Source organism: Mus musculus, chromosome 3 (genome assembly GCF_000001635.26).
Source record: "Mus musculus strain C57BL/6J chromosome 3, GRCm38.p6 C57BL/6J".
Taxonomy (NCBI): domain Eukaryota; kingdom Metazoa; phylum Chordata; class Mammalia; order Rodentia; family Muridae; genus Mus; species Mus musculus.
In genome coordinates this window covers 36,867,548-36,894,960 of record NC_000069.6, presented here as the reverse complement: position 1 = coordinate 36,894,960, position 27,413 = coordinate 36,867,548, and the positions used below count along the sequence as shown (strand labels likewise).

The following is a 27,413-nucleotide window of genomic DNA, read 5'->3' as shown; positions in this document are numbered from 1 at the left end:
TGACCTAATCTTCCTGAGGAAACCTGGTCTGCTCCCTTCTCTATAAGAATAACTTATCTCATGGAGTGGCACTGAGGATTACGTTAATCATGCACACATGGAAGAGTTTTCTATTATTTTCATAATCACTCAAAAAAATGTAACCTTTATTTTTACATTATATGTATGAGTATTTTGCAGGCATATATATCTGTGCAGAACATGCATGCACCACGTGTGAAGGACAAAAGGGTTGTCAGACCTCTGGAACCAGAGTTGCAGACAGCTGTGGGTGCTGGCCATAAAATCAAGGTCCTCTGCAAGACCAATAAGCTCTCTTAACCACCAAGCCGTCACTCCAACTGTTTGCAATCTCTTTTATCAACATAGTATCAATGAAAGGACAAACAACAGTATGTTCTAAAAAGTGAACAAGTATTTAGATGCTGAGTGTACATCTCCTTGTATCACTTGACAAAGATGAAAAAAACCTAAGGAATGTATAATACCTTCCCCCATCACACAAGCCATCTTCCACAAAAATAGGGAAGCAAACACTACTCACATGAATAAAAGCACACTGAAAATTAAGCCTTGTGATTTTTATGAACATGAATGGCTCTGAGACTAAATGAAAAATGCACTGGGATTCTCTCGCAACAAAGGAAAAACCTGCTAGAGGAGGTTATGAAAGTGAAGTTCTGTCGCACATTAACTGTAGTATCATTTTTCTAAATAATACAAAGATCAGCCAGTCTCTAAAGTGAATTTATATGCCAGGATTGGTGTAGTAGACCTTTCATCCCAGCTCTCAGGAAGAGACAGGTCGCTTTCTAAGTTTTAGGTTACCCTGGTCTACACGGTGAGGTCTAGGGCATGGAGAGCTATGTAGAGAGACCTTGTCTCAAAACTCAAAAACTGGAGCTGGAGAGATAGATGGCTTAGAAATTAAAAGCACTGTCTCCTTCCAGAGGTCCTGAGTTCAATTCCCAGTAACCCCATGGTGGCTCATAACCAGATCTGGTGCCCTCTTCTGGCCTGCAGGCATATATACACACAGTATATATAGTAGAAATATCTTTTTTAAAAAACTATATTATCAAAATTTTAACTTGTGCTTTTGAGTAAATATGTGCTAATATTTTAATTATAGCAATATTAATTATAACTTAATCATGCATTATTTGACTAATAAAAATACAAAAACATTTCATTTTTAATAGAATTGTTCAACAGATTTAAAAAACAAAAAACACTTTAAGTTCTTCTAAGATTTCTGAATACAGTCCAAATAGATTTAGCTTATTACTTAATAGAAGCCTCTCATTTTCAACTGATGGCACAGTGACCACAGCATCATTAAACCTAAAAAAAATTACTATAAAAAGAAAAGTATAGCTGTCTCGTATGAGGATCCAGCAATACCTCTCCTGGGCATATATCAAGAAGATGTCCCAACCGGTATGAAGGAAACATGCTCCACTATGTTCATAGCAGCCCTATTTATAATAGCCAGAAGCTGGAAAGAACCCAGATGTCCCTCAACAGGGGAATGGATACAGAAGATGTGGTACTTTTACCCAATGGAGTACTACTCAGCTATTAAAAACAATGAATTTATGAAATTCTTGGGCAAATGGATGTATCTGGAGAGTATCATCCTGAGTGAGGTAACCCAATCACAAGTCACTTGATATGCACTCACTGATAAATGGATATTAGCCCAGAAACCTAGAATACCCAAGATACAACTTCCAAAACACAAGAAAATCAAGAAGGAAGACCAACTCGTGGATACTTCATTCCTCCCTAGAATAGGGAATAAAATATCCATGGAAGAAGTTGCAGAGACAAAGTCTGGAGCTAAGACGAAAGGATGGACCATCCAGAGACTGCCCCACCCGGGGGTCTATCCCATAATCTAATGCCATTTTTTAAAAAGTAAGAACAAATCCCATATTACTTGACAAAGTGTGTAATTATTCCAACAACAGAAGGTAGGAAGTTTTTTTGAAACTAAAAAAGTATAAAAAGAATCAATGCATCTGTTGTGGTTTGAATAAGCTTGGCCTCTGCCGCAATAGGACTATTAGGGCTGTGGCCTTGTTGGAAGAAGTGTGTCACTGTGGGTGTGGGCTTTAAAGAGCTTCCTCCTAGCTACCTGAGGATGCCAGTCTTCTCCTGTATGCCTTCAGATGAAGATATAGAACTCTCAGCTCCACTGCACCGTGCCTGCCTAAACACTGTCATGCTTCCTGCCATGACTGATGATAATGGACTGAACCTCGGAACCTGTAAGCCAGCCCCAATTAAATGTTGTCCTTGTAGGAGGTGCCTTGGTCATGGTGTCTGTGCACAGCAAGGGAAACCCTAACTAAGACAGCATTGACAGAAATATCACCACTCTTTCAACAGGTTAATAATTCCCGATTCAGTGAGGGACTTGGCTTTTCTCTCTACAAGAAAGCTTGAGCACAAATTCAAAACTAAACTAATTCTAAGCAATGTAAAATGCCACTTAAAAAAACACAGTGCTAAATGTTGCCTTTAAAATTCTTCAAACGTAGTAAATCGGTCATAATCTATTACAAATAAAAGTTACTTAAATTAACAGATGAATAATTTAAAAGAATCTTCCAGGTAGACAGGTATGATACTCAAGACAAGTTCCAGACAGTCAAGAGACTAAAGCAAAAGGCTCACTTGAATCCAGAGTGTAAGGTCAGGTTGAACAAGAGCCCCTGCCTCAAATAAGCAAGCCTTTCAGATAATCCTCATTACTGTAAAATCCATACAAGCAATTATTATTTATTTATTTACTTACTTACTTATTTTCTTTAGCCCTCGCAATTAGGTAGACAAGGTACCATTTACTCAGAACCTCAGCTCATGGCATTTAGTTGGGGTCTCACTTCATAGCTCAGTCTGGCCTCCAATTCACAATTCTCCTACCTAGGCCTCTGGAGAGTTGAAATGTCTTTATTATAGAACTCTGATCTACCTATGAGACCCTCAGGACAATTTTCTACTATCCCTACTCATTTTTCCTTGATGATTCACACCATTTTTCTTCCCCTAGAAAATCTCTACTTCCTTCATAAACTACAGCCACACATCATTTAATAAGGCCTTTTTCATTCACTGTAATAACCATAATGCAAAATAGTTTGTTACAAGCTAACCTGTGCTCTAAAACAATTCATATTTAAATCCTAAGCCCAGCGTTTAGAACATGACTGTATATGGTTACAGAGACATCACATGTTGCCTCAGCTTCAAAAAGAGGCCTGGGACATATCCTCCTCTCATGATGGCCAGAGGGAACCAACACTGCTAATACTTCCAAGTGGGATTCTTGGCCTCCAGAACTTAATTAGACAAGTCTCCACTGTTGAATGTATACCCAGAGATGCTTTGCTATTCAGTGCTAGGAAACCACTACTGTTTTCTAGCCTGTCACTAAGACCCTTCCCTCATGAATTAAAGCCTCACCAAAGCTATGTCTTCCATTTTACCAAGTCTTTCATTTATGAATCTATATACCCCCAAAGCCCCAGGCTCTCAGAGGGTCAATAAATAAATCATCAATGAAATGCAAAAATAAAACAAAAGAACCAGTAAGTAGGCTGCTCACTGCAGCTTGTTTGTGGTTTCTCCATAAACAAGTTAATATTTGGATCAAAGTGTTCAGTGAAAACTTATTTTGCCACAATATAAATAAGTTACAAAAACTAAGCCGAGCAGGAGTGGGGTTGGGGGTGGGGGTAGTAGAGCGATGGCTCAGCTGCTCTTCCAGAGGACCTGAGTTTGGTTCCTGGCACCTATGATGAGCATATCAAACCTGACTGTAATTCCAGCTCCAGGAGATCCTCTGGCCTCTATGGATACGTGAGCTCATGTGCACACACCCACAGTCACATATGAATACACATAATTAAAAAATAATAAAAATAGTTTAAAACATTAAGCTAGTATTGTATAAAAATAAGATCTCAATGCACTTGAAAGATTATTAGAAATATAATCACTCAAGTACCTCTGCCTGTCAGCCCAGGGTCCATAGTTAAAGTCTGTCCCTTTACCACAAACGATGTCTAGCCCCCAGCATGGAGGTAAGTCTTGTAATTTACAGTCTTCACTGCTTATGTCCCCTTCTGTACTCTCTTCTGTTTCTTCTGGAACAAGTCCTGTATCCCAGAACAGTTAAAGGCAATTAGTTAAAACCACTACACACTAGCAGTTCAAATGTTTTAGTCTCAGGAAACCTTACACTTAAAATTTTGTAAGTCCCTAAAACGTTTTTGTCTTGTTTTGTTTGTATGTTATATATTAAATTTAGTGTGTTCGAATTAAAATTCCATGATTTCAATTAAATAATAAACTTACTATTTACCTATATAAAGAATAGCTTTAGTAATTGTACTGGCTGGTTTTGTGTGTCAATTTGACACAGCCTGGAATTATCACAGAGAAAGGCGCCTCCCTTGAGGAAGTGCCTCCATGAGATCCAGCTGTAAGGCATTTCCTCAATTAGTGATCAAGGAGTCAGGGGAGGGCCCTTGAGAGCACCATTGTTTCTGCAATGTCATGATAAAAAGGCAAGTAAAATCCTGGTCCTATACTGAAAAATTAGGGTGTGTGACCACACAAATCCCTTGGTGGCAAAAAGAACAGAAGCTGAAACAATCCAATATTAGGTACTTTTCTCAAATGGAAGCCATCTATCAAACACTCAAAGTAGCTAGGTCTCAATTTTTAAGTTTTAAAGTTCAAGTCTAACAATTGTGATTTTCTCCTTTAAGCTAAGACGAACGACCCGGTTCCACATTCCCTAAGGATTTTCTTTAGAATTACCTGCATCAATTTTTAAGGTATCTGTAGAAATGAGTTATTTTATAAAATAGTAATGTAATAACTCAACTCTTAAGACATGACATCTCTTTTTAAAGAAATTTAACACTCTCATAGTCAAATTTCTAACTTACTGATGCTAACTTTCAGAAGATTTCCAATGTGTAGGCAACAGTCCTTCAGGGAAGAAACAGAGCCATTCCTGTACGACTTTCAAAGAGGACATACCTGGCTCATCCATGTAATAGTAGAGATCAACATCATTTGACTGCAGCACCACAAACCCTTCTCCCATCAGTCTCGGGGGTCTAAGGAAACAAGGATGAGGCACACGAGGTACATCTTACACTACAAAGTGCTCTGCAGTCTAGCAGACAGTGAGCAAGAGTGAAAACAAAGAAGGGGGAACCTACAAAGCACATGACAGGTTCTATCTTAAAAGGAAAAGAACATCTTTCACACAGACAAGCACTATACAAAGTTACTCTAGTTGTATTTTACATCAGGTTAAATGATAAAATGACTTAAATTTTATTGGTAAATTAGTTTAAGAAGAAAACAATTGGCTTAGAGACTTCACTTTAAGTTTGAAAAGAAATATATTTAATTAAAATGGAGGTTAAACACAACAATAATTACTGAAATAATCAAATAATAATAATAATCAAATTCTGCTTTTATGGCAAAATTTAAATAATTATATTACTATCATTATAATCCTAAGTAATAGCTAATCAACCAGAAAAATGTACTATAGTCATTCAGAAACAAAAGAATTGTCATTTTATCTATAACAATTTAATTACTTTTCTCTAAGAGTATTTCACTGATTAATAAATGTACAACAATTATCCTGAATTTAAAATTTGACATGAATGCTTCTCTAAGTTTCCTTCTCTCAAACTTTAGAGTTAACAGCTTCTCTGCCATATCCCATATTATTGTCTACTACATAAAAATCCATCTTTCAATCATTAGATAGCAGCATATATGAATGCAATAATTTTCTTCTAAATACCACAAAATAAAGGCTTTAGAAAGCCACAAAAGGTAAGCCAATCTGGTGGGAGTTTTTGTTTTGTTTTGCTTTGTTTTTAAATATAATTTCATGTAGCCTAAGGCCTGAGACTCACTAACCACGTGGGACCTTGAACTCCTTATCTGCCTACCCCTTCCTCTTAAGTGCTAAAATGAAAGGCATGGCATCCAGTATCTACATTTTTGAAAAATACAATTTTAAATAATGTTATATAAAATATTAATAGGAGAACACTTTCTTATCTCTCTAGTTATTTAAAACTACAGTTCTGTTCATTACACTTGACCTATTAACACAAAGTTTTGTTCATCTACCAAATTCCAGAACATCTTTAGTCAAGTCTCTAAGAGTTAGGTGAAGTAGACCATAGTCACCTAGAACTAATATAGGGGAACCTCTCTACCATACTAGCTGATCCTGGAGATTTTATTTTAGCAGCATATCAGCCAAGAGTTAAAAGCTGCTTTCCATAATTTCATAAAAACTTACATGGCTGATAAAACAAAGAAAAAGCTGAAATATCACAATAGAAAGTTTCCATATATATATTATTTAAAATTACACAACTTCAGCCAGAGTACTCATCATAAAAAAGAAGAGACTGAAAAAATATGAGGAATGGGGACCGTTATTCCAGAGGTAAAGACAAGACCCGGTGTCTGGCAGGGCTGTCTCCTCAGACCTGGTCCCTTCCTGCTGCAAGCATCTCACCTAAGTAGTGGGTCTGCTGTGCATTCTCAGGCAACCTATCTTCTAACTAGAACAGCTATTTCAGCATGGGGAAACATTAGCATGCAGATAGAAAAACTCTTTGAGGTTCAAAGAAAACTTAAATGGTTGTCTCAAAATTAGACCATTCTAACCAAATTTTCCAAAAAAAAAAAAAATTAGTCAATTTTCAACTTTCACTAAATCCACTATAAATTAATCTCTTCATTTTATTATTTATCTAAACTTTCTAGACAGAAAAATACACCTTTAATGGGCATATCCTAACAACATCAAAGCTTAATTTAAACAAAAATAAGTGAGCAAAAGAGAGTAAAATAATTATACTACTAACTACACAGAAACACACTGAGAAGTATGACTATCACTTCTTAGCACAAAGACTTTAACAACTGGAAAGCCTTGTACTTACTGTACAACTTCTACCATAGAAATGAGAAGGCTGCTATAGGCTCCAGGGGAAAGAAGCTACCACTTTCATGATGTTTACTTACTCATCATTTTGTAGGCCAACATATCTTGGACTAGGAACAAGCATGACTCGAACATTTTCAAGCTTTCCTTTCACAATGTGCATGAACTGGTCAAGATGACTTGAAGGTGGTTTTGTAGTATACGTTAAGAACGCATCATCAAAGTTGATGCATAGAGTCTGAGGTTGATAATGATTCCCAAAGGCCAAACGTCCCTAAAAACATAAAAAGAGATATTATACCAACATAGTCTAGTCATTGTTTTCCTTAGCTGAACTAGGAACATTTTTATGCAACAACTAAATGATTCCACTTTAGCTGTATATGCTACTTAAATCATTATTTAAAATAATCATCATCCATTTAAACCAACATTTAAAAAAATCTAGAGATAAGTTTAGAGTAATTTAAACATTTGTAAATATCCCTTCAGATTTAATAAGCATCCAAATGTAGAGCTGGTGTTAAAACAGCTCATTCACATGCTAAAGAAATAGGAACAAAAAATGTACAAAAAATTGCTTTCTTTTCTTACATAGACTTTGATTTGCATTAACCTGCCAAACATGACGCAACATAATTTACTTACTGTGCTCACATTGACCTTAATGACTGGGATAAGTGATCTCCATGAAGATGTGGGGTCTTGAGATTCTGTTTTTACTTTAACTCTGATGAGAAAAATAAAACTGACATGAAGAAAATCTTAAATACCTGAGAGTACAAAATTAAACTACCTCACATCATACATCACTAATGCCAGCTGCATTTTCCAAATACATCTAAAGAGTATTCAAGTAAACAAAACAACCACCACATGAAGACAGCATGGTCCCTAAAAGGATTTCTTAGCCTGTACTTTTTCATTCTGGTTTATTTTTGAAGCTACAGTGAAAAACTACCTTTCTAGAAGAACACTCTAAAGTAGAACATGACATTTTTTTGTACTGTGGCACCCATCCCATCACCCTACTTTATAACACAGCTAAGATATTACAGCAACCAGGTGACGTATGCCATCAAGATGTAAGTCAGGATGGCCCTCATCACCTCTGGCCCCTAGGAACCACAATTCTACCCGGTTTCTCTGAGTTTAAGACTCAGGGGGAGGGAGCCTGTGTTGTTGGCTATCTATTCTCTACTTATTTTTAAACAATATTTTATTCTTTGGGAGTTTCTTTTTATTTTTTACTTTTTTTAAGAAAGGGTCTCACTATTAGCTGATCTAAAACTCACATTTGTATCCATGCCTAGCTGAGTAAAAACAAATTTATTTTTTAAACTCAACATGTAAACAAGATTATATAATATTTGCCTTTCTAGCACTGGCTTGTTTTATCATATGCATTTTGTTTCAATAACAAGATTTTCTTCTCTTAAAAAAAATCAGAATAATATTTCATACAATGGAACATCTTTCAGACTAAAAAATATAAATAAGAGTGTCTCTAAAATATAACAATTAAAATTAAAATGAGCTGCATTTGAAAATAATAGTTTGACAAAAACAATCCTTTTGAATAAAATTTTTAATTTAAGAAACTTTCATTTCACTAGAAAGGGTATATGAGTCATTTCATTTACTAATAACTTTCTAATTATGGCTTATTTTCCAAGACTCAGACTAAATTACTATGCACTGAACATTGTACTGACTCTGAGTATTATTTTAAGTGCCTTCTTAAAGTTTTATCTGTCTTTCTACAATAGATTTTCTTTTCTCTAGTCCTGTTCTGACTCTCAACTTTAACAACATATATATAAACAAAGATAAGTGACAGTAATACACATTTTTATAGCACATAGAACATATTCTATTTTCCTTTGTAAAATTGTTATATATTTAAGGTACACAGATACAGAAAGATTTCAATATATATTTCCAAAATAATAGCAGATCACAGGGCTGGGGATTAGCAAATGGTAGAGTGCTCACTTAGCATGACCAAGGCCCTGGCTAATCTCTAGCACCACAAGAAAGAGAGAAAGAGAGAGTGCAAATCAAAGAAAAATGACATTAGACAAGAGACCACACATGATTTTCATAAACACAATATTTACCTGTGTACTTCAAATACATAAATATGGTATATATTTACATACACATATTAAAAGATAAAGGGCAAATTAATAACTGTCTGAATCTGGAGAAAAGTAATATAGAGAAAAGAAAAGAGACAGGGCTTTTTATATAAACTAATCTTACATTACTTCAGTTTTTGAAAGATTATATAGCTATATAAAACAAAGAGATTATATTCTGTTTAGGTGAACAATGTTAATGATATTCTACTAAAAAAGAGTTTAAACATTAGAAATGTGTAAGATTCAAGTATTAAACTGAACCTTTCAATTTTGGACTGCGTTCTTGTTCTCCCATTTTCCCGGGTTTTATCATCATCTTTCTTGGGTGGAATTATAGTTGGTTCCAAACCAAACAATTCTTGAAGGCGTCCATAAAGATCAGACCGATTGTAGACATGAAATTCAAAGTCATTAACTGTGATATATAATCTGGTTTCTGCCTTTGGATCTAAAGATACAAGTTACAGAAAAAGAAAAAAAAAGAATGAATAAAACAAACAGCAGAATGGAAAGAAAGGATTTAGTCAACTTTCAAGGATTTTAATCACAGTACTTTTTATCAAAACTTGTTTCACAAAGTAAAACAACCCAACTTATAAGAGAAAGGACATTAGTTTCTATGGAGAAAGTTTCAAGCCATGGTCATGTCAACCATATTAGAATAAACTTATCAAAAATTTCTTTTGTTCTAAAATAAAATGTTACATTTTCTTAACATCTTTGTAACATAGTCTATTTTTCACTTCCACCTAAATGATCATATTGCATATTCTTTAAAATTGGATAATCAGTTATAAAAAACTTTCATTTTTAAAAATGAGTGAAAAAAACATGTTAACTCTCATCTTAATAGTAGATGAAGCTATAATTTAAACAAGTATCTATCCTTTCTGTAGACATCAAAATGAAATATTGAAAACTATAAGCAAATATAAATTTTTAACTAACAAAATGCACTGCCATTCAATTTTTTAAAAGAAACGAAGACAAACAAATCATAAACATTTATTTTTAGCATAGTAATCCTATTAGTTCAATCTGGAGGTATTTTCTCATTCCTTTCTAGGACAATTGGGTAGAGAGGAACAAATTCAGTCCTTAAAAAAAAAAAATCAATGGTACTAAAATAAAATATATATTAACTCCAAGTACTCCGCGTCCATGAACTGTACTTCCTGTTATTTAAGTAGTTATTTGACCTTGATTCTCTGCTGTTTCTCCAGGTTTACCACGACTAAGAGCTAAGACAATCCCTATTACATCAACCATTCCACCATTCCTCCTTACTGCATATCAAATTCTTAAAAGCAGATGATACATAGGCAGTGTTTTATTAATATACATAAAGTACCACAATTCTTGAAACGAATAAGTGAAATTACCCATTTTAAACAAGTGAATCAAATTCAATCATGCATCAGGTTTAAACCTGTGCTTAGTAATCAACAGTGGTGCCCAGGACTCCAAGGGCAAGTGGCAGCACTCAATGTGTCCGACTTCTCTGAAGTAAGGTTTACCAACACCTGATTTTCCTACCCAAACCCAATACGGAGTGTCCCTCATCAACAGAAAGCTTGTCTTTTCCATTGCTAAAGCTCAAAAGCTTCGATTGCTCTTTCATGTCTGCTTTTCACAAAACATTCGAAATCCAAGCCCTTTTTAATGCTCTGGTTCAAGTCACCATCACTTTCTACTTCCTGTAATAGTCTCAGCTTCTGTTGTGTTCTTCCTTGTGCCTGTGCTTAACACTCTAACAGACTATTTAAAACTCAAGATCTTCTCATCCTCTCTTCTCTAATTTTCTAATGGTTTCCTACCTTGTTCAGAAAAATAATATGGCCTTTGAAATATGTAAGCCCTATATAGTCTACCCTCTCACTTGGTAATTCTGCTTTCTACCCTAACTCTAAGTAAACTGGCCCGGTGGTGTTGGCAATGAGAGGAACAGAAGAACCACAGAAAGTTCTCCCTGAGACACTGACGGACATGCACTCTCTTAATGCTGAATTGCTCTCTTTAACTCCCCTCTGCCAATGGAGACTCTCCTGATTTCCCAGGAGCAACTTTACCAAAAAGTACTCCACACTCAACTGTGCCTGCTTTTATACTTTTTCTCCTCAATGTATTTTCTCATTATTTGCTGATTATCTGAATCTTCCCATCAAGAATGTAGGAAGCTCAGTGAACAATGGGACCATTTTGCTGATTGCTAGTGCCTAGAAGAATGCTATACAGAAGAGCTCATTTGTACAAAAAGAAAGAAAAGAAGCCGGACGTGGTGGCGCACGCCTTTGATCCCAGCACTCGGGAGGCAGAGGCAGACGGATTTCTGAGTTCAAGGCCAGCCTGGTCTACAGAGTGAGTTCTAGGACAGCCAGGACTACACAGAGAAACCCTGTCTTGAGAAAAAAAAAAAAAGAAAAAGAAAAGAAAAGAAAAGAAAAAGAGAGAGAGAGAAAGAAAGAGAGAGAAAGCAAGCAAGCAGAGTATCTTCCTAGTAAGTCATACTTCTAGGAAAGGAAAAATCTACAATGAGATCTTATGCTGTTTAAATATTTATTTATACTAAATATAAAGTAGAATGTTTATAATCTCACATGAAGCAGTACAAGTAGAAATTATTATACAATTTTTCAAGTCATAAACAACTCAACTCAAAACTTACTAAGATACTCGCCTTCATACTTAATTAACCTGGCAGTTTAGTAATGACTCTTTAGCCCAAATGTCCTGCGCATTAGGTTTATGCAATAAAGGCAATGAGGATTTGTCCCTAATGGGAGCAGCAGTAATGACTAAACAAATGAGGACTGCATAAAATGAAGCAGGATTACCCTCAACTTCATCTCTATTATGCAAAATATTCATAAGGTTCTCTCCTTTCAATAAAGCTGATATTATAACATACCTGCATTAAGGTATTAAAGATGCCAAGGTATAAAGATATATTTATTAATTTCTAAATATATTTAATAACCCTCTTAAATTCTAAGTACACAATACCAAACACTGCAAGATCCCCTAATTCCTTCTTCCACGCCCTGGTTTTTCACACTGTTCATTACTGCCTCTCCTATTAGAAGAAAATGCTTGCTCATTAAGCCTACCATAGTATCGCTGGCACCTACTATATGCCCAAAAGATAGGAAGGAACCCAATTCATACTTGAATCACTGTACAAAAATAGTAATGGGTCTAAATTTTAAATAAGATTGAATAAAATTTAGGTTATATTGAACAATTATCAGCCTAGAGATTATCTTTTCCTTCTAAAAATCACTTATGAGAAGTATTAAATAGCAAGTTTTTAAAGTTTGTAAAAGCATGTTTTTACCTATTTTTTTAAAGAAACATTTAGCTAAGTTCATGTCCTTTTTTCTGTGCCCTATTGTTTCTATTCGTTTTGCCTGCACTGACAATATTTCATCCAGAGTGCCAACAGTAAATCAAATTCCTAAGCCTGATTGATTGGTTGACATCCATGTAGTTCTTCAGGGTTTCTGTCATTATTTTTTATCATTGTTACCAGCCTGCTATAATTCTCTGAAGTGGACGTTGTTGGATATATCATGTGATGCAGACTCATGTGGTGTTTTGCTAAGACAGATTCATATGGTATTTTGCTGAGGCAAGACCCATGGGAGAATACATGATATTTGGAGATAGTATAAATAGGACTCAACAGGGAGTGATGGCAAGCCTGTATACCTAGCTTTGTGTTGGTCTAGCATCTTCATCTTTGCTGATCTTTGCTTTTTTGAAAGACGCACAACAGAAAACTTCTCCTGGAATCCTGGTGGGTCCTGGTCACTCCCTAACTCATACCTATTTGGCCTAGGCCTGTCAGTTTTTGTTGGATCGTGCCACTGCTGCTAATTTCTGTTTGGTATCCTGGCACTACTAAACTGGACTGCTGGTATTCTGACAAATAGAACCACCCTAAGGAACTACTTTTAAACAGATCTACATCCCCTTATCCTATTTACCATCTTTTTTCCACATTTTCTTTTTTGATGGTGGGTTAGAAGGGCAGGGGCACTGAAGCATTTTAGAAACCTTATTAAAAGTAGGTTTTTAAAAATCTAAGCCTAAAATTCCCAGAAGTACTCTATAGAGCAAAACTCATCCCTCCATCCTTCATCCCTACCCCAATACATACGTAGAGACACGTGTTGTAAAAGCACACTCATAGACACAGAGAAACAATGAATACTATACCTATTAAAGAAATAGATACACAAAGATGTATATCACAGGTGTGCTCATATAAAGACTTAGAAGTATGCAAAGACAAGCACCCACAGGCACATACTCTAAGGTCATACACGTACACCTACTAAAACAATGACAAATGTCTTTCTACAGACATGTAACTATCTATTGCAAAGAACTAATGTTATAACCTAGAGAATATTTAATACCAAATTCTATGGCTAAGAAGCATTAAATATGTCTGTCTCCCTCCCTCGCTTTTTTCCTTCTCTCTTTTCTTCTTTCTTTCTTTCTTTCTCTCTTTCTTTCTTCCTAGAAAGATCATGAACAACCAACAAATTTCAATGTGTTAATGGTTAAAATTATTCCAACCAACATTTACAGCAAAAAAAATTGTGGACCTGAACACCATTCTTTTCTTCCAATCAAACAACTGTAATGAAAATCTTAGTCCTATGAAGAGTCTGTCTTTATCTCCTTGGAAGTCTGAAAAGCTTCCACTGTTTTCAAGCCCATGCTCCAACCTGACTCCTAAGTTTTCCATCAAGGAATGCAAACCATCTATACTGAATGGATAATTGTCAAAACACATGAATCTGCCCTTAAGTCAGCAAGAAAGAATATCTCAGTTATAAAGTCCTTCTAGAGAATGGAAATACAGTCACTATTATAATACTGTTATAAATAATTACATAATCTACTGAGTGCTTAGATTTTGTCAATGATATGTTCCAGCATATCACCACTCAATGTACTTTACTCTAAATTACTGGATAATACACACAGATTGGACAGTGCATTCTACATTGCCATTTCACATCTTTTTTTACTTCTGACAGGTATGGTTATGAGCACATTGCTAAGAACATTAACTTCCAAATTAGCGAATTCCTTTAAAAGGTGGGTGGAATATACAGTAAGTTCATAGCTAACATTAACTCTGTAGTGAAAAGTGGAATTCTTTCTCTAAGACCCAATGAAGACAAGAATATCCACCCTCACGTCATTTCAAACTTGTAATTCTTTGTCCAAGTAGTAAGTCAAGAGAAATAAATAAGGCATGAATAGAAAAGGAAGACATCAAAGTGTTTGCTGGCAACACGATTTTCTAGTTTAAAAAATCCTCAATATTCTACCAGAAACTCTTAAAACTGAAAAAGTGAACTCAGCAAAGTTACAAGATTAAAAATAATCAAACATTCAAAAATCATTAACATTTCTCCACACTAATAGCAAGTTTTCAAGAGAACAATCCCAAGAATAGTTACCAAAAATAAAAGTAAAAAGTATTTAAGATTAAATTAACCAAAGGAGTTAAAGTCCTAAACAGTTAAAACTGTAAAACATGAAGGAAAGAGATTGAATTAGGAGAAATATATTTCATGTTCACTGGGCTGGGACACTGTAAAATTTTACTAGAGAGGGTCTTCAGAGTCAGTGAAGTCACCTCAGAACCCCATTCTCTCATAGCTGTGGTGGTTTGCATGAGAACGCCCCGTAGGCTCATGAATACCTGGTTACCAGGGAGAGGCACTACCAGAAAGAATTAGAAGGTGAACATTGTTGGAGGAAGTATGTCACTGGCTTTGAGGTTTCAAAAAGCCCATTCCAAGGCCAGAGTTGCTTTCTTCCTGCTGCCTGCAGATCTGGATGTAGACACCTCAGCTCCTTTTCCAGCACAATGTCTCCTGGCATGCTACCATACTCCCTGGCATGATGACAATGGACTAAACCTCTGTAAGCACTGTAAGCAAACCTCAATTAAATGCTTTCCATTTTAAGTGTTGGTGATGTCACTGAGTCTCTTCACAGCAAGAGAACACTGACCAAGATAGCAACTAAATGGAAAACAGTCCTAAAGTTCATGTGGAACTAAAGAAGAACCAGAACTGCCAAGGAAATCATGAGCACAAAAACATAGCTTTAAAACTCTCACCCCAAATCATGAGAGATAGGCCACGTATTCAATGCTAAACTAGACACAAAGTTTAAAACTGATGCAAAGGAGAAAAATGGACCACAAAACACAAGAGAATAGTTTGAAAGACTTGTGAAGCCCCAGATCATAAAACACCAGGAAAAAAAAATAACAAAAGAGTAATAACTAAATATCACCTTGGTCCATGTACTGATATTTATGCTTGACCCAAAAAACGTAAGCAAAAAAGACCAGTGAGATTATGTCAAAATAAAAGTATATTCATAACAAAGGAAATAGTTAACAGAAAATACAAACCATTTGGGGACAAATATCTTCAAACCATACAACTAATAAAAAAATTCCTCTGATAAAAGTGATACACAGAATATTTAAGAAACTCAAACTACTCCACAGGAAGAAAACAATTGCTTAAGAAATGAACAAGAGAGAGAAGAAAGCAATAACAAGTAGGGAGGGAGGGAGGGAATTGGGAGAGAAAGTGGACAGGGTGGGGGATAGTGGTGGGGGGGGAGGGGAATCTGACCTAGTATTGGGTGAGGTCCTGCAGAAAGATTGTAAACAGGCAACCTCAGGAAATAGGAAGTTGTAGGGACCCCCCACACACACACCAGAATGATCCAGAGACCTGGGGAGGTAAGAGACTCTTTTCTAGCTTTTCATTTGATAAAATGCCCAACAGTAGGGAGAGGGAACTTACAGAGCCCACCTCCAGCAGGAAGACAGGACATCAAGTGAGGGATGGGGTTGTCATTCCACAGTCACACCTCTAACCCGTAATTTCTATCTGGAAGAATTACAGGGATGGAAATGGAGAGGAGCCTGAGGAGAAGAAGGTCCAGTCACAGGCCCAAAGTGGGATCCAGCTCAAGGGGAGGTCCCAAGGCCTGACACTATTACTGAGGTTATGGAGCACTCACAAAAAGGGACCTAGCATGACTGCCCTCCGAAAGACCCAACAAGCAGCTCAAAGAGTCAGATGCAGATATCTGCACCCAACCAATGAACAGAAGCAGCTGACCCCTGTTGTTGAATTAGGGAAAAGCTGTGAGAAGCTGAGGAGAAGGGTGATCCTGTAGAGTCCAGCAGTCTCAATTAATTTGAGCCTCCGAGATCTCTCAAACACTGGACCACCAAACAGACAGCAAACACCAGCTGATATGAGGCCCCCAACACACACACAGTAGAGGACTTCTGGGTCTGCCTTCATCCAGAGATGATGCACCTAACCCTCAAGAGACTGGAGGTTCCAGGGAGTTTAGAGGTCAAGTGAGGTGGGAGGTGGGGACATTCACGTGGAGACAGGGTGGGGTGGGGAGGAGGTATGGGATGTGGAGCAGTCGGAAGGTGGATGGGGAGGGGTGGTGAATGGAATATGGAGACTAAAAAATGAATTACAAATAAAATTAAATTTAAAAAAATAAATAAATAAACATATCCAAAAAAAGAAATGAACAAGAGACCTAATAAAAGAAGCCATATGAATGCTGATAAACAAGTAATTAACAGCAATAATCATTTGCGGTATAGCAGCACATACTTATAGTCCAGTTACTAAAGAGGCTGAAACACAGGATCTCTTAAGAGTCCAGGAATTCAAGACAAAGTTGGGTAACATAACAAGTATGAATAAAGAGGAGCTGAAGAGTGTCTTACAAAGATTAGAGTGGTAGGAAGCCCTTTTATTCAGAATATGGTCAGGTCTACATATTCAACAGATGTTAGAAACATAGATAGAGATTGATAATATGACTGAGTAATACGGTAAAATGAAAAATTAACTTAAGCGAGACATAAAAAACAGCTTTTTAAATGCCGTCACAAAAACTATAATGTAAAACATTTAAATACATATAAAGGAAATTTCTGACTATATGATCAAATACCTTTTATACATGTAAAAATGAGAACTTACCATGTTGTTTCTGCTTTGGGTTATACATTTTCCACCACCGAAAAATGATAAAACCATCCTGAATCCTGAGGGAAGACAGATTAGAAAAATAAGAAAACAATTTACCTACTCACTTTTTAAAACCCAGGTCGGCTTCAAACTTGTTTTATTTTTTTTTCCATTTTTTATTAGGTATTTAGCTCATTTACATTTCCAATGCTATACCAAGAGTCCCCCATACCCACCCACCCCCACTCCCCTACCCACCCACTCCCCCTTTTTGGCCCTGGCGTTCCCCTGTACTGGGGCATATAAAGTTTGCAAGTCCAATGGGCCTCTCTTCCAGTGATGGCCGACTAGGCCATCTTTTGATACATATGCAGCTAGAGTCAAGAGCTCCGGGGTACTGGTTAGTTCATAATGTTGTTCCACCTATAGGGTTGCAGTTCCCTTTAGCTCCTTGGCTACTTTCTCTAGCTCCTCCATTGGGAGCCCTGTGATCCATCCATTAGCTGACTGTGAGCATCCACTTCTGTGTTTGCTAGGCCCCGGCATAGTCTCACAAGAGACAGCTACATCTGGGTCCTTTCGATAAAATCTTGCTAGTATATGCAATGGTGTCAGCGTTTGGATGCTGACTATGGGGTGGATCCCTGGATATGGCAGTCTCTACAAGGTCCATCCTTTCATCTCAGCTCCAAACTTTGTCTTTGTAACTCCTTCCATGGGTGCTTTGTTCCCAATTCTAAGGAGGGGCATAGTGTCCACACTTCAGTCTTTATTCTTCTTGAGTTTCATGTGTTTAGCAAATTGTATCTTATATCTTGGGTATCCTAGGATTGGGGCTAATATCCACTTATCAGTGAGTACATATTGTGTGAGTTCCTTTTTGAATGTGTTACCTCACTCAGGATAATGCCCTCTAGTACTACCAGAGGATCCAGCAATACCTCTCCTGGGCATATATCCAGAAGATGCTCCAACTGGTAAGAAGGACACATGCTCCACTATGTTCATAGCAGCCTTATTTATAATAGCCAGAAGCTGGAAAGAACCCAGATGCCCCTCCACAGAGGAATGGATACAGAAAATGTGGTACATCTACACAATGGAGTACTACTCAGCTATTAAAAAGAATGAATTTATGAAATTCCTAGGCAAATGGACAAACTTGTTTTAAAGCCAATGATGACTTTATAAACTTCTTTGAGATCGTTCTGCCTCCACTTCCAAGTGTTGGGATTATGGGCGTGGCCTATCACACCTAGCTCTACTCAACTCGTTCTTGTTTCATCACCGTTCAGTTAAAAAAAGAAAGACTGCCTAATCCAAATTAGAAAAACTTATCTGATTGATAAAAATTGTATAGGCTTATCATGTATAACAAATATAAACTACTCAAACAACTCTTCTAATTAGATAAAACGTAAATAGGTTATATTTACAGTAAAAGAGTTAACAGAAAATTTCATATTTTAATAAAAATTTTTAAAGTATAAAGAGTACTATTTTAAAAGGCAAATCTTTAATTAAAGAGGGTACTAATAAACTCAAAGAAAACTTTCAAAGATAGTCTTTCATATCTAACAATGACCTATAACTTCGTGCCTTAAAAGAATCAACTTTCACTCTCAGCTTCATAAATATTATTTTTTGATTTAGAAGTAACTATAAACAACCACAGAAATTGTTTGCAAGTTTTAAATGAGGTATAAACAATGCCAAATCATAGTACGTCTGAATTAGTCCATCATCTCTCTACACCTCACGTTTGGAAAAAATAAAGTAAGGTTTTCTTCAAAGCTTACAGAAAACACTTTAATTATGTCATTTCCTATTATATTCATATTAGTTTATATTCTTACAGCAAAATTTTAGTTGCTAATACATGCTCAATACTTGTATATGCTTACCTTGAATAAGGAGCTAGTTGATAAGAACTACCAATATTCCTAACACATATTTCATGTAACCACCATTGAAATGGCAGGTCCATCAATGGTTCAATTTTTCAGCTACAAATCAAATGCAATTATTCACTTCTATAAACTGCCAGCTAAGAAAAATTTTTCCTAGTCTAAATTAACTAAACCAAATTAACTCATTGGCAAAAATAATTTTTAAACATTACTGAAAAAAAACCTTTTATGGCTTATTTGAATGTATAAGTCATTAAATAAAATCATTTTTATATTTCACATTTGTTTGGGTCTCTTTTCACTTTTCATTACCTAATAGACATGTCTTCTGTAATGTAATATATTTCACGAACCATGACTTTTCCAGAAAGAACAGAGAAAGAGAAAGAACCTGTTAGGAAAAACACAATGATAATTAAATACAGCAATTCTTTTAATGCACACTAGAGGATTAAGAACTTAGATGAATCCTAGCCTTTAATAAATAATTAATCTTTTCCCATTCTATTCTCCATATACTTGCAATTCTTTTTTTTAGCTAATTTTTTTTTAAGATTTACTTATTTATTTTATGTCTATGAGTACACCAGTGCTCTCTCAGACACACCAGAAGAGGGCATCAGATCCCATTACAGATGGTTGTGAGCCATCATGTGGTTGCTGGGAATTGAACTCAGGACCTTGGGAAGAGCAATCAGTGCTCTTAACCACTGAGCCATCTCTCCAGCCCCCTTGGAATTCTTATAAATTGCTCATCTTTCTTTCACCAATGAAAACAAAAGGATCAAACCACTACGGACTGAACTACTAAATAGCCATAATATGTAACTACTTCATATGAGTAAATTGTTTAATTATAAACAGCTACTACACTACCCAAAAGGTATCTAATTCATCATCTTTCTCCATTAGCCTGTCTGCATCAGTCATTTCCCCTAATTAACAGAAGATGATTCATATTTCAGAGAAGATTTTCTTGTACTCATTAAGAAGCATCTGAATATGAGGACTGCTGGAGGACTCTATCCAGCCACCTCACTGCCCATTCTGCCAAATAACCATTAGGATTCCCAAGGAACCTGGCTTCCTAATACAAATTTCCATCCACTTACAAATTTTCTCCTGATAGTAAGAAACTGACAACAAGTGACCACAAAATAGAATACACAAAATTATACCAACTTATAAATTTTTAAAGTATCAACCTTATAAAAAAGGGGAAAACCTATAATGACTATTCAAAGTCCAGGCAGATTCTAAGGAAACTTTAAGTATTTTAAGTTTCTCAAATATTTCTAGTAAGTACATTTTATTAAAAAAAAATAAGGAGCAAATAGGATAAGAGCAGGGTAAAAATAACCAAATGGCAGCTCATTTCTGTCTAAGAAATGTTACAGGAAAGGCCACATAGACTGATTTCTTCAAACACATGGTGATGTTCTAAAGCTACTATTTGTTTGTAAACTATAAATTTATAATATATTATCTTATAATTACATGGAAGAAATAGTGTTATACACACTTACCAATATGGATATAGCCATGTTTATACAATCTGTTAAGAACCAGTGTTAAAATAAGACCAACATTCCGAGAATTGTAGTATGTAAGATAAATAATCCATCCACAAGACAAAATGGTAGCTGTTGAGAGGAAAAACAAGTCAGTAAAAACAAAATGTACTATCATATAGTAATCTGTACTCTGACAATACTTGCAATCTTAAAAATCATGGATTGCTTCTTTCCTACATAAATTTTATTTTCCTAGTTACCTGCCAAACAAAAAATTATAATTAAAAAATTTTAAATGTAGGTTCTGATCAGATTAAAGTGGAACGTTTCAAGAACTTGTAGGCATTGCTCCATGCCTCTGCCTTCATTTTTGGTTAAAAAAACTAAAATAAGGAAGGAGTTCTTCTGACAGGTATCTGCCGTTATGTGTGTCACAGCCTGCACCACTCTTCCTCTGCTCTGCATACCGTTTACCCCCTCTTCTCTGCCCACGGATTCCAAGTTGATCCATCCAATGGTACTCCACAAATCCTGTGTGTTCTCTTCATACTGTCTTACTATTTCACCTTGATTACTCTCGGGATATTCTATTCATCTATCATCTCTTCAAGCCCTGGAATTCACTTTTCATTTGATCTATTTATTTTATTGGTGAGACTTTCTCTAAGATTTTTTATTTTTAATTTATTGGCATTTTCATTTCCAAATTTCCAAACCAATTTATTTTCAGCACTTCCAGTGTCTCTAATGAACACCTCTTTCTTATCTATGTATTGACATCTTAATTTCATTCAATTGTTCATGCTTTTTTAATTTGCTCAGTTTATTCATGTCCTCTCCTTTCACTGAACATCCTTTATTATTCTTTTTTAACTTCCTTGAGATTTCATCTAATTTGCTCTCACTGGAGTCTCTTATTATCTAATTAGGAATTTTCTCTTTTTTTATTAGATATTTTCTTTATATACATTTCAAATGCTATCCCAAAAGTTCCCTATAACTTCCCCACACACAGGAATTTTCAAATGCATAGTACAACCTTGCTTTTTTATGTTTCTTGCAGGTCTGTGTTGGGATATAAGCATCTGAAATTAGGTCATTTTTAATCACCCACATTTTTTTTCAATGCAAGTATGTGCACTGTTCAAGTGGAACTATATTGTAATATGGTTAAGGTGTCATTTTCCCCATTGGACTTGACTCAGCTCTGAGAACAAGTCACTACTGACTGCAAGGCAATCTATTATGAAAACAGAATAATCTTTAATTAACAGTTGTTCCGACCCTAATAATTTTGAATGAGTACAAAACACAGTGTGCAACAAGGCAATAGTCAGTAACAGTGAAGGAAAAAGCCCAGAGCACAATGCCACCTCCCCCTCCACATAGTCCCAAAGACTTGTTTTCCAATTTTTTTGTCCTTTCACTACTGAAGCTACTGTTTTTCTTCCATCCATGGCTTACTGGGTATCCATACCCAGTTTAATCCCCAAAGATTCTAACAGCATCTCTATTCCTCTCAGTATGCCCTGCCCTGCCCTGCCCAGCAGAAGCCTGCTGCAAGGAGCCAGTAAGGAACAATGGCTCAGCTTAAGAGACAGGTAAGCTGCTTAAGAGCTGCTGCCACAACAATCAAGTCACTCCAGTTTAGACCTCAGCCATCCTTCTTAATGAGTTTTTTCAACTTAGAAAAAATCATTGTTAAAAATTATGAATCAACAATCTCTACTTTTAGATAAGCAGGGCCAGGGAAATGGCTTAGCTGGTATAGTGCTTGCATGAAGCACTGAGCTTGGATCTCCAGTACCCCTATAAAAGATAGGTATGGCACCATGCAATTGTAAAACAGACCTGGGGAGCTAGAAAGAGTAGGATCCCCAGAGTTCATCGGCTAACCAGCCTAGTGGAAGCAATGAGCTCCAACTTTGTTCAAGGACCCTGTCTTAAGATATAAGACAGAAGAGAGACTGAGGAAAGCACCTGATGTCAACTCTAGTCTCCACAAAACACAGACATCACACACACACACCATCATGTGCATATGCACATACAAAATAAAAATCAGTAAAACAGGACTTTTTGTCAAAAGGAACATTAAATAGGCTGCCTTATTCTAAATATCTATAGTAACTGTTATGACAATACCCTACTTTTGAAGAATGTCACTGATTATGGTAGAGCAAATGATAGTCTAGTTAGTTATGAATAGTCATCTACAAGATTTATATTTTTAAGACACCTTATTCATGAATACACAAAAGGAAAAATACAAAAAGTAATGAGTTGCCCTTTGCTTTTAATGTGTAAGTCTTTCTAAAAAAGGTGAAAGCAATGTGTAGGTTAAGATGTGACCTACCAACATCACAGTAAAATCTTAAGTTTGTTCAAACTTTCGTTGCAGAGTTTTTAGAACAGTAAGCAAGTCCTAAGAGAACACCATATTTCTTAAACGCACCAGCCACAACAGCTCTGTCAGCTTTGTTACATAAGTACTACAATTTCACCACAAAAACTGTTCTTAGAAAAATTCTCTTTTTATTGCTACTGTTTTATTTCCAAAAAAAAAAAAAAAGTTTATATAGACAGGAGCTGTACATGACAGGAATGGAACAAATCTGAAATAAGGAAAAATTCTGCAACTTAATCAAACTCAGGTCATTTCCAATGCTGCTTTTATGAATTTCACACTAATATTTGAGTTCTATTTCATACAAATAGTCAGTATTTGTAGGAAATAGAGGAAGCCTGACAGAGTGAAGGTTGACATAAGCACAGCCATGTTGGGGACTAAGTCTCAGCCCCATGGGAGTTGCAAGTCTTGCCCAGGTGAAGCTCAGAAGAATGCAAAGCTTCCCTCAGGGGTGAGAGTACAGATGAGTAACCAGGTACATAACAAGCCAGCAGCTACAGCTTTCCTCCTCCTCTAATATTGATTCACAGCCTGAGACTGCTCTACAGAGACCTCTCACTGAGACTAGCCAGCCCCTCCCCAGTGCTGTCCTTAATAAATACACTGAGGTTTTGGGTCATGAGGCAGTGGGTGCCACTTCATCATAGTGTGCTCACCTGACTCCTTCTGTATGTGTGTCTGTCTTCATTTCCTCACCTTACCTCATTAGGATTCTAGGACCCAAGAGTACAGGGCACTGAAAATATTCATTTTAGTTTTTGGCTTTCATTAAGAATTTACAGTAGTTTTGTCAAATGGAAAATACAGAACTCAAAGTCTAAACTGTAATTCAATCCTACCTACAAATTATGAAACATCATTATTCCTTCGGTATATGTGTCACTTCCACCCATACCCCTGCCTTATAGCATATGGCATCAAATCATGAAAGAGGCAAAAGCATGCACGCAGGGAAAGGAGCTATGCAATCCATGGACCTTATTTAAGGTCCATGGACCACAGTGGTCCAACAGATTAAAATGGAAAAAATTAAAGCCTATCTTCATAAAACTGCTTTGTGTGTTGAAACAACACATGCAAACTTCCTATTGCACTCAGTATAGCAAAGATCGGAAGCGTATCAGGTAAGTCTCCTTTTCCTTTCTACCCTCCCTATTTTCCCTTCTACGCTTCAAGTTTCTACTCAACTTAAACAGCACAATTTCATGTCGATTTGTGCACAGTAACAGCCTCTTTTCACTAGTATTATTTTTCTACCTTTTCTCCTTCATAATCAGTTAGCCACTCATTCACTCATTTCCTCCCTTCCCTTCTCTAACATTTAATTATGCACTGTTTGAATGAACTATGTGCATACCTAGAAAACTTCTATACCATTATATAAAAAAGGTATAGATAGCATAAGCCACTGCCATTTTCCCCCAACTGAGAAGAAAATAAAGTATTAAATATATGTTGTTTCACTATAAAATGTTTACCGTGGACATTTATTACACTTATAATAAAAATGTTTGTGTATGTGTTGGAGCAGGGATGTGGAAGGTAATTTAAAACATGCAAAATAAGCTAAAGACAATCAATGTTTTTTCTCCCCCACCTCTCTTAAGACATATAACTAGGCAGCCTAAGAGGGGAAAATACAGAGCAATTTCCAGAGCAAATATTCAAACGACATACACAAACTCCCTTTCCTAAAGATAAACGGATGCTGCTATAGCACTCCAGGTTCAGTCAGCCACTGCCTAAAATCTGGCCGTTGTTAATGCATGCAGAAAATACACAGTCTACTTACCAACAAGAAGCCAAACAACATTGGAATTGTGTTCTGTAAGGAAATCTTCTAATTGAGTGATACTGGGGACAATGCTGTCATTCTTCCTTTGATCCATCACTGGTGTTATTCCAGAACATCTAAAGGCCTAAAGGAGATTAACAAACTTGAAATCAAAGATTCACAAAGCTGCAACAAAAAATCATGTAAAGGGATAAAAGGTGAATTAACAAGGCTTGATAAGTTGCCTTCTACTTCTTTCACTGGCAATGCAAGTAAACAACAAATGAACTGTGTACATATTTCTATCTAAATATAAGGCCATGGTTCACATTAGTAATATATTGATTTTATCATTCAGGGCAGGCAAATCTCTGGGAGTTCAAGGCAAGCCTCATCCACAGAAAGTTCCAGGGTAGCCAGAATTACATAGAGATACCCTGTCTCAAGAAAAAAAAAAAAAAAAAAAAAAGGAGTAGTTACTAAGAGAAGCGTGGTTACTATTAAAGCTCAAAATAAAAGCCTATTTTAATATGGAATATTAAGCATCTACATAATTACTCATCTAGATTTTCTCCAAAAGTTGCCACTTAATATTTATAAATTAAACAAGTCTTCATAATCTCCATCATTTCTCTATATTTGACAAGATTTCCAAGTCAAGTTCACTCTAGGTAGTTTGTGAATAGTTAAATGACCTTTTGTCTTCAGATGTTCAGGATAAATTATAATAAAATGTCAAACTATGAGCAGATGTAGCCAATTGTATAGATAAATATGTATATAGATATATACACATGATGGTTTGAATAAGATAGCCCCATAGGCTCATATATTTGAATGGTTAGTCAGCAAGGAGTAGGACTCCTTGACAGGATTAGAAGGATTAGGAGGTATGGCCTTGTATGAAGGGTGTCACTGAGGGTGGGCTTTGAGATTTCAAAAGCCCATGCCAGTGTCTGGCTGTCTCTCTCTGTCTCTCTGTCTCCCTGTCTCCTCTCTTCCCCCGCCCCCTCTCTGTAGATCAGGATAAAACTCTCAACTACTTCTCCATCATGATGATGACAAACTAAATCTCTGATACTGTAATCAAGCACCCAATTAAATGATTTCTTTTATAAGAATTACTTTAGTCATAGTGTCTTTTAATAGCAACATTGGGTGTCTTGGGTATTGCCTAAGACAATATTCATATTCACACAAGTAGCATAATTATGATTATTCTATATATAAAGAATGAATAAAAATAAAGTTCTTATACTCTAATTAAAAGACAAGACAGGTATTTCCTTTTAAATACACAATTCACACAATTAGCCCAGCTCACTTACAGCAAAAAGAATCCAGTAATAATCCAATTTTTAAAAAAAAAGTCAAAGAAAAGTGGAGAAAAGAGTCATAAAGAGAACTGCATTGTTAATATTCCTTTGACCAAGTAGCACAGGTAAGTCTGGGGAAAACATGACAGTAAATCTTTTCAAAATGGACAAAGAATGATGAAGATAACTTTTTCACTGAAATTCAAAATATATGACTTGTTAACTTTCTAAATATATTTTGATTGTTCAGCACAACTCTCACTTTGAGGATGACAACAAATCATAATTTTCCAAGTGTGTACTCTGTGTGTGTGTGTGTACTCTGTTTGTGTACTCTGTGTGTGTGTGTGTGTGTGTGTAATATTAGCATAGCATAAAGAAGTTAACATCTGTTAAAGTAAAATGAGGGGGTATAGAACAACAGACAGTGAGCATGCTATGAAACAACAGAAAAGCTAGAGAAAATAATGGGAAAGGGGTTTTTACATTTACATTTTCCCCACTGTCTACAAACTGAGTAAGACATGTTGTTACATCTCTCAAGGCACTGCAAAACCTGTCACCAGCTTAAATTTTAGAAGGAAGGGATCACTTTACAATACATGAACATTCTATTCTCGTCCACTCTTTTTTGTTCAACAATTTTTTAATTTAAATATAGGAGACACACACTTTGAAAAGACCCATAGTCAAAAAAATACAAATATGTGAGGACGCAGAATTGACACCAAAGAAGAAAAAAGGCCAGGAACATACACAGCCATAGTGACTCCAGTAATACAGTAAGATAATGTTAATGTAATTACTCCTATAGTCTTACTTCCTCCGGTAGCTAAGCCTAGAGCCTGAATTTAAGGCTAGTTAAATGCATCTCAAAAAAAAAAAAGGTACAAATAAATATCCACATATTTTATAATGAATTACATGTGATAAAATGCCATGTACCTATTTATGCTAATTTTTATCATCTTAGAAATGTCAAATGATTATATACTTAAGGAGGCAGAGTTTACTACTGACATTAACTGAGAGATATGTTCTGACAGTCAAATCTCCACATAAAAGATACTTTGTTTCCCGAGAAATAGTGACCCATCCACAAAAGAACACAGAATCCCCATACAACATCACCACCATCTTCCATTATAACAACCCATGATTCTTATCAAAGGAATGAAGGAAGAGGGTGTTGAGGCTGCACAGCATAAGTCTGCGGGATCAGTATCTACCAGCATTCTCCTCAATATAAGATTAATGCAAAACACCTAAGAAAAGTCAT

The 27,413-nt window shown here is 36.0% G+C and overlaps 1 protein-coding gene across 17 annotated transcripts in view; it reads right to left on the bottom strand.

Moving 5' to 3' along the window:
* 4932438A13Rik (RIKEN cDNA 4932438A13 gene) overlaps positions 1–27,413 on the bottom strand; it is a 189,971-nt gene that overhangs the window by 158,073 nt on the left and 4,485 nt on the right. For all 17 annotated transcript variants that reach the window (XR_001783681.2, XM_006535446.4, XM_017319536.2 and 14 more), the window contains exons 3-11: positions 24,837–24,963; positions 20,647–20,763; positions 19,433–19,511; positions 17,223–17,287; positions 9,418–9,604; positions 7,661–7,742; positions 7,093–7,286; positions 5,059–5,138; positions 4,016–4,166 (exon numbers count right to left, since the gene is read on the bottom strand). Coding sequence is in view for 16 of the 17 variants with exons in the window: in XM_006535446.4 (XP_006535509.1) it covers positions 4,016–4,166; positions 5,059–5,138; positions 7,093–7,286; positions 7,661–7,742; positions 9,418–9,604; positions 17,223–17,287; positions 19,433–19,511; positions 20,647–20,763; positions 24,837–24,933 (1,052 nt within the window). In the remaining variant the exon portion in view is untranslated. The remainder of the gene's footprint in view (positions 1–4,015; positions 4,167–5,058; positions 5,139–7,092; positions 7,287–7,660; positions 7,743–9,417; positions 9,605–17,222; positions 17,288–19,432; positions 19,512–20,646; positions 20,764–24,836; positions 24,964–27,413) is intronic.